General features: G+C 38.2%; 1 protein-coding gene across 5 annotated transcripts in view; it reads right to left on the bottom strand.

Annotated features, from left to right (window-relative positions):
* Positions 1–632: 632 nt before the first annotated feature.
* Positions 633–15797, bottom strand: part of MDFIC (MyoD family inhibitor domain containing) — a 205289-nt gene continuing 190124 nt past the window's right edge. For 3 of the 5 annotated variants that reach the window (XM_077472101.1, XM_077472103.1, XM_077472102.1), the window contains exon 6: positions 4184–4323. Coding sequence is in view for 2 of the 5 variants with exons in the window: in XM_077472104.1 (XP_077328230.1) it covers positions 4076–4323 (248 nt within the window). In the remaining 3 variants the exon portion in view is untranslated. Of the gene's footprint in view, positions 4324–10169; positions 10211–15797 lie in introns of all 5 variants that reach the window. The other 2 variants (XM_077472105.1, XM_077472104.1) reach the window with 2 other exon arrangements.

A 15797-nucleotide genomic window follows, 5' to 3' on the forward strand; every position in this document is an offset into this window, starting at 1 on the left:
ACAGCATATAAATTCAACAAAGGATGATTGGATATTGATAACAAGTATTAAAAAATTGTTATGCTTTACAGTGCTTTAGCAAATTAAATCTTATCAATTTAACATCCGCTTTTTTTAAAGTGTTTTTTTTCTTGATATATGGTGAACCAGGTATATTTTGCCACTGACTCAGGGTCTTAAGCAAATTATTATTCAACCACTTAAAGTTCTTCTTTAAATATAAGTGTTTATTTCTTTCTGTTACCCCTTATTTTGGTTTAACCTTTCCTACATGGATTTAATTTCAGTATATCCCAGTAATATTTAATTTGGTTTCATGTGCCTTTAAATAACAAATGTAGGGTCTGTGTATTTTCCAGTGTTTATTTCTTTTTGTTGCCCCTTATTTTGGTTTAACCTTTTCTTACATGGATTTAATTTCAGTATATCCCAGTAATATTTCATTTTGTGCCTTTAAATAACAAATGTAGGGTCTGCGTATTTTCCAGTGAGTCATAATATACAGTAATGACACATAGGCACATAATATTCTTTGAAAAGGAAGACCAGCACAAAGTGAAATCAGTCTGCAAGTCCTTAACATATCACAATAGAACAATTATTTAGCACAAATATCAGCACAGAATAGTCAGTTATGTCAATCTTTTTTATTTTTAAAAAATATACAGATATGTAAATAATTTTTATTTTTGAAATAATGCTTACTATGAATCCAGTTAACAAAGTTAAAAGGCAATGGAACAGTTAATGGTCTGTCGTTATTTAAAAAAAATACAACGTAAAACAAGTAAAACACAAACCGTAAGCATTGGTTAAAGACTACTACATCTGGAGCTATAATATTGATACGCTTTTCACATTGTTAATTGTTTGCTTATTCATATTAAATAAGGTGTCAGTTCTGTATGTTTACTGAACACACCTCATTCAGAAATAAAAGCACAATATAAATATAAAGTGAAGTATTTTAATCTATTTTTATTCTCTGCTACAGAGATAAATATCACAAACTTGCTAATAATTCTAGTGCAGAACAGTAGCATTATACAATGGTTTTGCAAGATAGAAGTCACATAGTCAATGACTATACATAACTAACAGTTTTAGAAATGTTTGATCAAAAAGGAAGACAATATTTGTAATATAACGCAATGACATCTTATGCGATGTACAAGATCACTAAATAAGAGACAAAAAAAAAAGATATGGTCTTGCGAAGTATCAATGTACAGCAGATACTGTTTTTAATAATTTTGCTAACAATAAAATTAAAACAAAATACACTTGTCCAAATTTCCAGATAATAATTCTCTCAGGGAATTAGTGAATGCCTATCTACTATGTTATCAATTTCAAAGGAATATACTTGTTATAGTATAGACGATGACATTAGTAATACCATACTAAGAAGTAAAATGTAAATACCTTTGAAGTCCCTGTATGTTCAAAGAGAATTTTTCCATAATGAATACTCAATTTAATGACTAGATATCGCTGTATAGAAAAAATCAGCACAGGGAATAGCTAATAATCTTCTTGATGACTGGTTCACTTACATTTACTTTATTTCTTAAGCAGATAAAATGTTTACATTTTTTAAACATTAATTAAACACATTGATTATAAACAGTCTAGCAGAAACCAGATACTGTAGACTTATAGAAAAAAACACAGTACCTTATGTTTTGTTCAAGTTACTCAACAAGTAATTCACGTCATAACTGGAGATCTACAGACAAGACCTTAAAGTGAACCTTAACTTTACCCATAGTAAGCACAGGAACAGGTTCCCCTTAGGGCCAGTTCACACATGTAGTCCAGTGAGTTTTTTATGCATAAAAAGCTCACGGACAGTAGGTTATATGGTTTTCAATTACATAGTTCACGCCAGTGCTTGCAGTTCCAGTGTTTTCCATTTCCAGAAACAAAAGTAGAACATTCTGCATTTTTCCTGCACTGGACTGTACTGGAACACTGTAAAATGCATCAAAATGCACTGAAATGCACAAGAACACCTAAATGCACCAAAAATGCACTGGAACTCACATATCCTTATTTAAGGTTAAGAAAAATGCACTGGACTGCATAAAAAATGCATTGAAAACACACTGCAATGCATCAAAAATGCACATGCAGAAAAGCATCTGGAACGCATTCGGACTGTGTTTCAATGGTGTGAACTGTCCCTTACAGCAGGCACAATAATCATGCTGTACCCAATTTCTCTGTACTCCCACGCCATCCTATTCTGCCACCAGAGACCGTGAGAAATACTCAGTACTTTCAGGAGTAGGGGAACATGTGACACTTCACTCTGCTCCCCACAATACAGTGCTCAGTGCCTGAACATCTAAACACCAGGCCAGACAGCTAACATATAAATAACAAGGGGGACATGCATAGCCATGTGTAAGCTTCAGTTTTCTCAGGTAGTCCAAATGTGAACCTGTTACTTTGCCAACTAAACAGTAAAGTAATCTATTCCGGGTAAAAAGCAAAGTTAGCACTACATCATGAGAATTACCAGTAACAGTTAATGAAAATATCAGTATCTTGCCTATACAGTACCAGCATATTTAGGCAACACTATTTTTGCAAGAAGGGAGTTCTGGTTGTTCCTTCAGTTAATAAAGAGCAGCAAGTATGTGAACAATTTTTTTTGGTGAAACATGCTCAGTGTGATTTCCTCAATTCTTGAAATGTGGTCAACTGCATCTTCAAAAATGACACTTTTTCAAATATAAGCTTCATTAGATTGACCCAATCAGTTGTCAGTCCAAGAGAAAATTATCTGTCCTGATAACATGGTTGCTCCTATAGCCCATAATACAAACCTTAGTTTGGCATGATAAACTGGATGGTATGACAACTGGAAGATTTTATTTTCAACAAACATGATATTAAACATGCAATTTTAGATTTCCTGAGCTTGCATATTGATGGCTGGCATCAGTCTAATCTGGAGGGAAATTACTAAAAGGAAAATTAACTCTTGCCAATTAACAGTTCCCGCAAAACATGGCGGGGTCTTTAGTGCTGTGTGCTGGTACACAGACACATAAGTTATCCAATTTGACCAAGGTTGCCTGATTTGGAAAATAATCAAGTTATGGGTTTCTTCCAGATAACTGTCTTTTATACAGATCACAATGCTAACCTATTCTTTTCTTTTTCATCATAAACAAAAGACCTATTCTTTAGGTCCTTTGTTTATGATGAACAGTAGTAGATAGTGATATTAGGTCAACTCAACTTGTACCCTAAGAGCATGTATTCTTAAAGGAATTTAAGGTGTTTATCAATGTAAGAAAATGTATTTGAGTTATCTATCTACAGTTATCTATCTACAGTATGTGCGATGACAAGTTTGCACTGATCACTTTTTAGCTGTAGCCATGACTACTACTAAAGACATTAGGTCCAAGACATGTCATGCGGAACTATTACCTGCATACTAAAGTTTAAAATAGAGTTATTTCTGGACACTAAATGTGATCAACTTATGGATGTAGAGATAACTTTCTTTCAGATAATTGCCTTTCATTACACATCATCAATCACCAATGTTTAGCTATTCTTTTACAAGGTCATTTGTTTATGATGGGCAGTTGTAGATAGCTAGCGATACTAGGTCAGCAAGTACCCTAAAGGAATGTACCTTAATGGCAACCACAATATGGTAAGCAAAGAGGAGTGTTGAATTGCTGGTGGGAAAATGGCTTGAACTAAATAACCTTGCATTTTATACTAGCTCCTTAATGGGATAAGCTTATGGGTTACTGTTGTCAATAGCAGCAGGGCCATGCAGCTCAACATTCACCATATATCTTTTAGGTTTTAGCAATACACGGTGTGCCTGTTATAGCTGGCGACTTTTAATCTGTTACAATAACTAACAAGCTTTTCTTCAATTCTATCCCACCTGTTTTTATCCAAGTATGATATCCAGTAAAAGTAGAAAAAAAAAAAATATGTAGCAGTGCAAATAGGATAAGACCTACAAATCTAAAAGTCTTTTTTTCAGCTTAAATAAAAACCAAATAAAAACTCCAGTTGTTTTAAAACAGTCATAGCTTCATGATGGAAAACAAATCCCACAGCATTCCATGCAAATTTCCAAACAGTCTGAAGATTCACAGCAGGCATCCATTATGCCACAATCCATGTCACAAGGACAGTTGCAGTCATCTCCTATTTCTTCACTGCAGCAACAGCAACATGCTTCAGAAGTGCAGATTCCACAAGAAGCTTGTCCCAGTACAATGTTACAGAGTGTCAGGAATTCGCAGAATAAGCACGCTAAGATACAGTGAACACAGCAGTCTTGATCAATTGAGGAAGCCAATGGTAGGTGGTGCATATGAAAAGAAAAAAAACAAAAGCTTTTACATAAATATGTAAATATGTAAAACAAGCAATGCAGATAAAATAAATATACCACATAAAAAAGAAAAACATTAACAAACATTAAACAAATAATTTATCATATATATATATCTGTAGGAAAACATGAACTGTTTATTTTGCCTTAGCATGCATTTTGACAATAGTAGACTAATTTCATTCCAAAAGCATTCAGCACAACTTCCACTTATGTTACTTAAAGCATATTTTTGCACAGTATGTGATACTTACCTCTCCCTCTGGTCATACTTGCCCCATGCCTTGGTCCCCATTGTGAAATGTGATTTCTTCCTGAGGCCTCTACCTCACTATTCTATCTTGTACTAAAGTGGGGTCCAAAAAAGGAACCAGGCATCCTGTAGTTTTGAACACTGAACATATTTGAAGAAGCGTAGCTTGGGAAGACAGATGAGACCTCTGTGGGTAGGGGCCAGTAGGTATCTACCCTTTTTATACAGTCATTACTCTAGTTTTGGGTTTTAAAAGAATTACTTTATTTTCTAAATGTTGTCACATAAATGTATGATTCGGATGTTGGGTGTTGTTAAAAATAAATATAAAGCTAAGAGAACATGAATAAAGGCCAACCTATCTTGCATGTAGAATGAACTTGTCTTCACAAGTTTAGAGCTACATATTTTTAAAATTGTTGAGGGCAAATAATAAATTACAGTAAACAGTAAAATATGGATATTATGACAAATCATCAGCTGATACCATCAATCAAACACCAACATGAGATTCATCTTCATCCAAAACTGAACCAATATTTCCAATGTAATGAAATTCGTTTTTCCACATTTTAATGGAATCTATGCATGTTTGTACAAATTAATTTGTAAAAAGAGAGCTAGTAGTACTAATTGGCTAGATATATTTTTTACATGTAGGTATATGAACGTTCTGCACTTTTTTCTCTCTCTCTCCCTCTGTAGAACTTCACTCATTTACTGAAGGAGTGAGTTACTTTACACCTTACTGAATCTTGACTGCTCATTGTACTTGTTGCCTTGAATTTTAATCAGTGAATATAGAGCTTCCTCTGATTGGCCAAGGTGGAAAGGCGAGTGCATGACGATAAAAATACAGATTGAATGACAGAAAAGCACTTAGCCCGACTCTCTTTAACTCTGGCAGCAGTATGGGTGACTTCACACTTACTGTATGTAGCTAATGCTACCATAGTCCATTACAACATTCAGCAGCCTAATCGTTCTGTAAAATGGAAATTGTTTGGGCTATACTACTATATTTAATGAGAAATTAAACCTGAATAGCACTGAAGCAAAACATTTTTTGTAGAGTGAATTTTACCTATACTTGTACAAAAATATACTAAGGTTTAGTAAAACCAGGATTAAGATTGTACTAATCCTCTGAAGTCTTTTTCACAGCAACAAAGGAGAATGCACTCTGGGGGAAGAAAATGAGGATATCTACATTCCAGTCTAACCTGCCATACCAGGAATTAGAGGAGGAAATCCATCCATCGGAATCCAAGTCCATAAAATACCAAAAAAAAAAAAACATTTTAAACTGAGTTCTGTTTTAAAATAGGATTTTTGATGTATCTGTAACCCTACCAATAGCTATCCCAGAGTCATTTCTGAAGCCTCTTCCTAGTGCCTTTATTAGATTTGTTTGGGCAAAAAAAAACGTCCGCGAATAGCATTCCATTATCTATCTCTGCCCAAAAATCAGGGAGGTATGGCTCTTCCGGACCCGATAAAATATTATAAGGCAGTCCATCTCGCCAGGGTCTTAGCCTGGTGTAGAGATGAGGGGCATAAAACCTGGGTAGCGATAGAGCAATCATGTACAAAGATACCACTTCGATGTTTGCCATGGTTACAGCCAAGAATATTGGGAACATTAAGACAGCACCCCTTGACAGGGGCAACTCTAAAAGTAATTCAACAGAGTAATTTATTTTTAAAAGTCGAGGGGGAAATTACCCAGCTGTATCCAGTTTTGGGGAATCCGTTATTCCCTCCAGGCTATACAGATAGTACATTCAAACAAGCTATGGAAGGTGGCAAAATTAGACTAGAAGGGTCAAGGATGAAAACTGCATCAGAAATACAGCTTATGTTTAATCCATCCTTGGACCCTTGGCAGTTGCAACAGCTTACTCATTTTGTCACCTCTCTTACACGGGGGAGAGATCGGATCGTCCAAATACGACAATGGAAAATCTCTGTTTGGTAGAAAAACCTACGTCTCACGGGGTATAAGAGGTATACAAAATACTAATAGATCCTCCGGAAGACTTTGTTCCTAGATTTCTAGAGAAATGGGAAAGGGACTTAGGTACCACATTTTCTAATGAACAACGCAGCCAAATTTTATATTTTTCTCATTATTCTTCCACAGTTAGTAATCATCAAGAGTTGTGTTATAAAATTCTTACAAGATGGCACAAAGTCATATTCTTAATACAGAAAAGTTATCCGGAAGTGACCAACACTTGTTGGTATTGTGGAGAGTCGGTGGGCGATATACTACATATTTTTTGGTCCTGTCGAAATCTACTACATTTTTGGGCCAAGGTGCGAAATATTGCAAACAGTTAACAGAATATGATTTGGGATCTGACCCAGCTAGTTATCTTATTCACCTTTCAGATTTCTCAAAACGTAGATATCGAAACTCACTGATTGCTCATCTGTTGAACGCGGCAAAGTCATGCTTTTCCAGCTCTGTGGAAGCAGAGAACACCTCCCTCTACCATACTGTGGTTTAAAAAAATAGCCGACATATATGGCATGGAAAAAGGAATTGCAGGTATACAGGGGAAAAAGGAGACGTTTGAATCAAAATGGATACCGTGATCCCATTTTGTATCTACTGAGGAATATGGCAGCATACTAGTTGAGGCGGAGCTGGGGGGGAGGGGGAGCTTAAGAGGGAGGGGGGGAGGAAGAGGGAGAGGGGAGGAAGGAATCTGTGTGTTTTTTTTTCTTCTTTTTTTATGAACAAGGATAATCGGTTATAAAAATAATGAATCGATATATACGTAAGATATACTTTGTGATACACATGCAGTGAAAATGTATTTGTGTTAATGTATAAAAGTTTGTTGAAAATAAAATAAAGAATTTACAAAAAAAAAAAAAAACAAACAAAAAAAAAAAATAGAAACCGCTCTATAACCCTTCCCACTTTCAGTTATCCCTAGTTTTGTACCAAACAATAGGGAGATCTGAAAGAGTGGGAACAGACCAGTGTCCTGTACTGTAGTCCAAAAAAAGGATTTTACAAGTATGTTAAAAATTCAGCTTTTTTAGGGTCTACAATAAGGGGCCAACACAGCAGAAAGTAGCAAGTATTTTAGATGACTTACTTTTCAATCTCATTTAAAACCTGCTTTTCTGACAAAACTTAGAACCTAAAGTGCAGAATCCACCTTTAAACACTTCAGCCCCGTACCATTTTGCTGGCTTAAGACCAGACCACTTTTTGCGATTCGGCACTGCGTCGCTTTAACTGACAATTGCGCAGCCGTGTGATGTGGCTCCCAAACAAAATTGACGTCCTTTTTTTCCCACAAATAGAGCTTTCTTTTGTGGTATTTGATCACCCCTGTGGTTTTTGCGCTATAAACAAAAATAGAGCGACAATTTTGAAAAAAACACATAATTTTTTACTTTTTGTTATAATAAATATCCCCCAAAAATATATAAAAAAAACATTTTCTTCCCTCAGTTTAGGCCGATACGCATTCTTCTACATATTTTTGGTAAAAAAATCGCAATAAGCGATTATTGATTGGTTTGCGCAAAAGTTATAGCGTTTACAAAATACGGGATAGTTTTATGACATTTTTATTAAGAATTTTTTTTTTACTAGTAATGGTGGCGATCAGCGATTTTTATTGTGACTGCGACATTATGGCAGTCACATCGGCCATTTTTGACACATTTTTGGGACCATTGTCATTTATACAGCAATCACTGCTATACAAATGCAGTGATTCCTGTGTAAATGACACTGACAGTGAAGGGGTTAACCAGTGGGTGGCAGTGTAGGGGTTAAGTGTTCCTAGGGGTGTGTTACTAACTGTGGGGGGCTGGGCTTTCTTTTAGTGAACACTGATCTCTGCTCCAATCACATGGAGCAGAGATCAGCATCACTTGTTACTAGGCAGAACTGGGAGATGCTGTTTACAACGGCATCTCCTAGTTCAGCCGCCCCGTGAGACGATCGCGGGTATACCCGGACGGCAAATTTAAAGGGACGTACAGGTACGCCCATTTGCCTGCCCGTGCCATTCTGCCGACGTGCACCGGTCAGGAAGTGGTTAAGGAGGAGCTCCATTCTCCCCCCCAAAAATACTGTAGCTGCTGACTTTTAATATAAGGACACTCACCTATCCAGGGATCCAGCAATGTCGGCACCCAAGCTGATACTTTAATCAGCTTCAGGTGCAGGCGCTGGCATCTTAGGTTAGGGAAACCAGCAGTGAAGCCTTCCAGCCTCACAGACGGTATCCTGCTGTGCATATGCCAGTTGCGCTGCACTTTGTGAATGTCCCTACAAGTCTCCTGGGACATGTGTGTTCCAGAAGGCTACAGGGGGAAGGAGGAAGGGACAAATATCCCGATAGATCACCGTGGCGTTCTGACCAGGAAGTGAGAGCGGGTACCTGTCAAAACCAGATACCTGCTCCCCTCCCCCCCCTAAAAATTGCAAAATGTGTCAGTGGAGGGGGGAAGGTGAAAACAAGTGGAGTTTCCCCTTTTTGGTGGAGCTCTGTTTTAAGATCTAAGGCCTAAACCCTTAATATCTCTAAAAAGTCAATTTAAGCCCATCTCCCATTTAGTCTCAGTTCACACTAGAGCATGGTGCAGGAAACTCGCTAATCGTGTGTATTTCCCACGACTTGTTCAAAATGAACTGGCTTTGTGATCTGCAGATGGGGTCAGCACAATGTTAACGACACCCCAAATGCATGTCTCAAATGCAGTGCATTTGTCTGCACCAGATTGTATGGTACAAAAGTACCATGCAATTTGATGCATGCAATCTGGTTGCAGTGCATTTCCAAAAGTAATGCATGCACTACTTTGGTGCGATACAGTACAAATGGAACCCATTCACTATACCAGGAGTCTGAATATGCTTTAATATTATGTTCTCCTGGGTTAGTTTGATGCCACGAGGATCACAGGAATGCACTCAAACTTGATCCTGCAGATCATAAGAGGAAGCAGCTGTAGAGGAAGAATGGCATAGATCAGTTCGAACTGATCCCAGAGGGTCACCAAAGCATTTCCTGAGAAGTAACAAGGGTCTCTGGACCTGCCAACAAACATGTCTAGCTTGTTGTTGAACTTGCCAGCAAATTCCCCAAACAGGAGAGAGGCAATGACTGATCTAGCAGTTTCCATGCGGAACTTAAAATTTGAAGTGGAACTTGAGCAATAATTCCCTGTGAGAGAAGCTGCTGAAAAGCAGCTTGGAGATCTGTCTGTGTCTTTGCAAAGAGGAAGTCAAATTGGAAAGCATGAAGCAGTGAGAAGATAGAATCTGAAACTCCAGTTCAAGGCTCTGGTGTCCCACTCTATGTTGCACATTTCGGTAATAAGCAATGCTTATATTAATACAAAGCTCTAAACAACATAGCATCTGTATGTCTGTCATCCAAAGAAGAAGTTTTAGACCTAAAAAGAAACCCATAAGAACAAAAAAAGGTCTCTGACTAAAAAGAAGGCAAGCAAAAGAGGATCATGGAGCACCCAAAATAATCTTTATTATGCACTTACTTCTGCACCTGCCCTTTCTTCCTGTTCCCGTATCGGTGACCCTGTGATAGAGATGAAATGTGGGGTTCAAAGGAAAGTCCAGCCTCCCATGACCCTAAGAAGCCACACAATTCTAGCAGTAGCTCAGTCTGATGATATCGGCCAGGGGGAAGAGCAGGTCACAACAGTAGCAACAGGCTCTGCCCACTGACCCCTCTTTGCAGGAGGATGGAGACTACATGCTGCAGGAATCTGAGAGCTTGACCCCTTTTACGTGTGCATGGACAGAGTGGGACAGCTTTCTTCTGATTGTATGTATAGTGCAGGCTTGTTTAAGGGTTTAGTGTACAATGTGTTTATGTTTATGTATGTATGGCAGGGCTGTGTATATGTGCGCATCAGTGTATAGTGCAGGGCTATGTGTATGTTTGTGTGTATAGTATAAATTGCATTTATGCAATTGTTTGGTATGGAGAAAATAAGACAATTTTATTGAACAACAAAGAATGTGCTTCATGATAAGTTTTTGGTGTATCTTAACTGATCAGTATTCAGGTATGAAACGTACACCTGCAAAAACTATACAGCGACTCTGTTTGACCTGGCAGACTCTGAAAGCAGAATTCTGACACAGGCTAAGGTTACACTGGAATTTTTCTTCAGTTAATAACACTTTGATTCTATCAGACAAGATATCTTCTCCCAAAAGATGCGACATGTAGTTCCCTCATCTGACAGGATCAGAGTTTTACCACTGACTTCCATGCAAAGATAATAGAACATTTGCCAACTCAGTCAGGAATTTAAACACTGCAATTTTCATTTACAAAAAAGACAGGAATGCAAATCTCTCATATGACCCTAGCTAAAGATAATTCTGCTGTTTGTCTTGAATAATCCACCTTTTGGGAGATCCGCTATTCCTCAAAACATGCAAAAACATTATGTAGTGTCTGCCAAGTGATAAAAGACAGAACTGGTTTATCTCTGCACTCAAAGCCAAAATGCAAAACTAAAGGAATCTTATAAAGTTTACAATCCACTAGGTCACCTGTGACTTCCAATGTGATCAGCTGTGCCAGGAACAGTACCTAGTGCATGGAAGCCATGAGGCTTGGTAAGCCTTGCGTCAACACTAAGGCTTCATGCACTTTGGACGTTAAAATAACGTTATAAAAACACCAGTAGCTTTGCAGTCTTTCAACGTTTTTGCAATAGCATTTATTAGCGTTTTTCTGCGTTAGCAGTTTTTAGCGTGTTTTTTTAATTATTATTTTTTTCTCAATGGATCAAAAATGTTTTTGAGCGTTTAGTGCTGTTTATCTGCGTTTATGAGCGTTTGGTGTTTTTTGTGGTAGGAAAACGACTCCTGAAAGCAATTTTATGGCGATTAGAAAATAGCCCATACACTCCACTGCTGATAAACATTCAAAACGTCCATGTGTGCATGGACACATAGGATATCATATAGGGGAGTTTATGGGCTGTTGAAAAAAAACGTCCAAACTCCCAAAAATGGCCGTTTATGAGCTTCAGTGTGCATGGAGCCTAAAAACATTCCCATCTACATTAGGACAGACTTGGTTTAATGGCATTGATTAACATCAGTAATGCTTTTTAAAAAAAAAAAAAACTAAACTAAAGATCACCCGCAGTACTTTTATTGTCCCTTTGTTGTATCTACAGTGGGATTTTTAGTAGAACAGAATCTGGTGAGAAACCAGATAAAAATATAAAACCAGTGGACATAACAGACCTGTCAAATGTACCGTACAAGAGATAAGAAGTTAGAAGCCACAAATATCTTTACGCACAGAGTAGCTTTGCTGTGCTAATATTTTTCCAGCAGTATGAAGCGAAGCTCATCTCATGAGGCCTTTAGTGATTTCTATGTGTGAAATGAGCCCGTTCTACCTCTTTTATTCTAGTGGCAGTTTTAATTGAATACATTTCCGAGTAGCTTAAATTTTAGGTAGGATCTGTGAACTTGGGCTACTTAAAAGTTGAAATCCAGGCAGATAAAATAATGCTCTGTTTTTCAATAAATAATTGTTTTTCTTTATGCAAGCAGTACATACACCCACATTTGACTTGCTATCAACCTCTGTAATCTACTGTACATCACAGCTAAGCCTGGAGAAAGAAAAGCAGCACAAGAAGCCAATACATTGCATTGAAACTCATATGTGCTAGCAAGAGGCATGCTGGTAGGAAAAGAGGGCAGAGTGACAAGAGAGATGAGCTCATGAGTGGGCTCATTTTCATTTTACTGTCCAGTCAAAAGCCAGGGGACAGATAAGACCTGTAAGCAGTACTTAAAAGAGAAGTATGGCTTTTAAAAAAAAAGAAAAAAAAGATTTATACCCACCAACGTGGATGCAGCATCGTTCTGATGTTGCTTCTGTCCCCTGCTGTCTCTGCTCTGAGAACTGAGAAATCGAACACCACTGTTTTCCCCTCCACTCTGAGCAGAGAGTGGTGATGTCAGTGCAGCACCCATAGCAACAATGGTTAAAGTGGGTGTAAACCCACTTTATCCTTTTCTGGCAATCCACTGTGTTAAATAATGCAATGTCTCCAGTGTCTGTGCTTTATTAAAAAAATACCCCTGTATACCTTATTTCTGAGCGCCGCTCAGTGCTCATGTGACTGCCCGTCATTTCCTCTCCTGATATGACAGCTACACTGGAAGGGCCCGAGAATCCCTGCCGAGTAGGGATTCTCGGAGGAGGAGAGGAGAAAAGCGGCCAGTTACGTGAGCGGCACTCAGAAATAAGGTATACAGGGGCAATTTTCTTTAATAAAGCACAGACACTGGAGACATTGCATTATTTAACACAGGGGATTGCCAGAAAATGATAAAGTTATTATAGCAGCAGGAGGGAAGGGGCGGGCACTGTCACAAGCTGACCGATAGGGAGGAGAGTATGGGGGAGATATCATAGAGCGGATCATGAAGGCACATAAACTGACCACATTGTCAGGACTCAACAGCCATGATAAACCGTGCTCAGTTTACAGGGGGGAGGCCAGAACCAGGCAGTATCATTTTTTTTTAAATAAATGCTTTAAACTGAAACTAGTTTAGATATACATACAAGCATGTGCATATCCACCTCTATTTGGTTGGCTTGACTGAAATGGTTCATTGATTGGGCTTGTTTATGGTACCTTGTACCAATGGCCACCAATGTTTCAAAAATCATTTAATGTATAAAATTGCTAATAATTGGGCTCATGGTCATTTCTATTTTACAGATATTGGAGATATTGAAAAAATATCTACATAAGAGAATTAAGAAAAAAGGCAACATGTGTTGCTAAAAAAAGCCCAAATGCAATATAATTGTATGCTGTTGTATTAAATATTGTGACCTCCCTATCCTGTCCACAGACAGTAGTGTAAACACCCAGGAATGACCCAATGAAGTAAACAGAAGAAGAGAGAAAGATCATAACATGACTGTAGCTTCAGTTTTGTAAAATGCACATTTGGATAGTTATTTTTTTTTTATACCAGAGGTTAGACGGAGCATGGGGTGCTGCTAGAATTGTGTATATGTGGTTTAAAAGAGATTTATGGGATTTTTTTTTATCCCATATTCATACTTACCTATGTGGATGCAGCATTGTTTTTTTTTTTTTTTTGGACTGATGCTTCATCTGTCCCCTGCTACCTCTTCACTGAGAACTGAGCCACGGAACACCGCCGATGGGTCGGTTCTCTCACTTTCCCGAGCGTAGAGCTGCTGCCTGTCAGTCAGCATCTCTCCTGCTCTGCTGATCCACATTTATTGGAGTGCTGAGCTGTGGAAGGGCGAGGAGCGGCCATCTCAGCCTCTCAGTCTATCCTGCTTATCAGTCCAGGCACCTGGCAGATCCAGACTTCAGAAGTTGGGATAACGTGGTGCCCGGACTGATCCTGGTGACATCTGCAAAGACTTCAGTCCGCTCTCTGCTGAAAACGGGTCACAGGAGTGCAAACCTAATTGCACTCCTGTGACCCACAGAAGAAGCCCAGCCGAATGAGCTCAGCCTGAACTTCTCCTTTAAAACACATGCATCAAGAAGATTCACCTGCAGTGAATGGTTAGTAAATATCAGATTCGTTGTTTTCTACATATTTTCCTAAGTGTGTTAAGGCATTTCTTTTACATTTCACTAGTACTCTCTGTATGGGAAAGGGGTGCAGTATGAACTGCATAGAAAATAGTATTTCATCAGTAGAAGAGAAACATTTTGGTAGTAGTACAAATGAAATACTGTATAACAATCACAACTTATACCACTTCCATGTCTGCCAGAAGACTATTTTATCTGTGTATTTGTACTTTGTACAGCTACAAAACCACTCTCATGCTGAAAGGCAGCCCAACAACTGTGATAGTCTCAGCTGTATAACCTATAATGTCCTTCAACTGAAAAAAATATGTAAAACATTGGTGAATTGTTAGCTCGGAAATCTCTCAGATTTTTTTCACAAATCCATGAATCTTACACACTATATTTAGGAGATGCACTTTGTTCTTTATCTCTTTTAATTGATTATTAGGCTGGTTCACACTGCTGCCGGGTAGCGTCTAGTGTGTCCCTGTTCTTCATTTCAGGGGCGAATCAGGGCTGAACTTTTGCTTGAATTCATCCCTGAAACAGAGCCAAAGATGCACAGGACTCTGTGCAAGCCACTCCAGAGTCGCTATGGAGATATGTGAAGTGGCTCCATAGAGAGCCAGTCACAGTCTCCTGTCATGCGAATTGAATGTGGAGAAAACCACATAAAACAGGAGTATGGCCAAACTTTTTTTTTACTCTACTTCTCTTTAGGATCACAGGAGTACATTTATTACTGTACTCCTGTGATCGAGGGTCAGCTGATTGTGGAATATTTCCCAGCTGACAGGGCAGAGCCATAAAATATATGGGAAGGATCCCAATAATGTGTTTGGGATCCACCCAGTTACCTGATTGACAGCTGGCTCCACCTTTTAGCATGTGGCTGAGAGCCAGAGGCAAATTCACTTACCTCTGCTCAACTTGAGGCTCTAGTGAGGGATGGCAGAGCAGAGTGGTGACTGACACAGTGACTGACACTCATCGTTTTCCACTTCAAGCAGACCAAGAGCTGACAGATCAGTGGTCCTATGACCCCTCAGCTTTTGGTCTTAGAGCCGGTGTGGGACTGCGGCAGCGTTATACTAATGCTGTAACATGGAGATGAGTATGTATGTTTTTTTTTAATAATCCCACACTTGTCCTTAAGCACAAAAGTACATTTCAAGAGATGCTAATATTTGTACCATAAGAAAATGTTATCAAGAAAAAATGTGCAAGAGAATTTGGTGAGTTAAAATAAAAAGAAACTCAACAATTATATAACAAAACACAAAAAGATGCAACAATGCAATCTTTCATGCATCAGGCACTAGTTAATCATATTCAACTACATGGACAAATTAAGCAGTTGACCTAGAGAATATCCAGTAAATTAGGTTTTAAAGTTCAAAAGCACATTAGCCATTTAGTATAATTTAATCTTTAACGTATAAAGTTTTAACTAAAACAATGAAACCCAAGTTAACTTTAAAAAAATGTCAAAATATAAAACAGGGTCTGTTAAACAACAATGTTACAGTATTAGGATTTGGTAAA

This window comes from Lithobates pipiens, unplaced genomic scaffold, assembly GCF_037356315.1.
Source record: "Lithobates pipiens isolate NorthernLeopardFrog02 unplaced genomic scaffold, aLitPip1_a1.2 Scaffold_8, whole genome shotgun sequence".
Classification (NCBI taxonomy): Eukaryota; Metazoa; Chordata; class Amphibia; order Anura; family Ranidae; genus Lithobates; species Lithobates pipiens.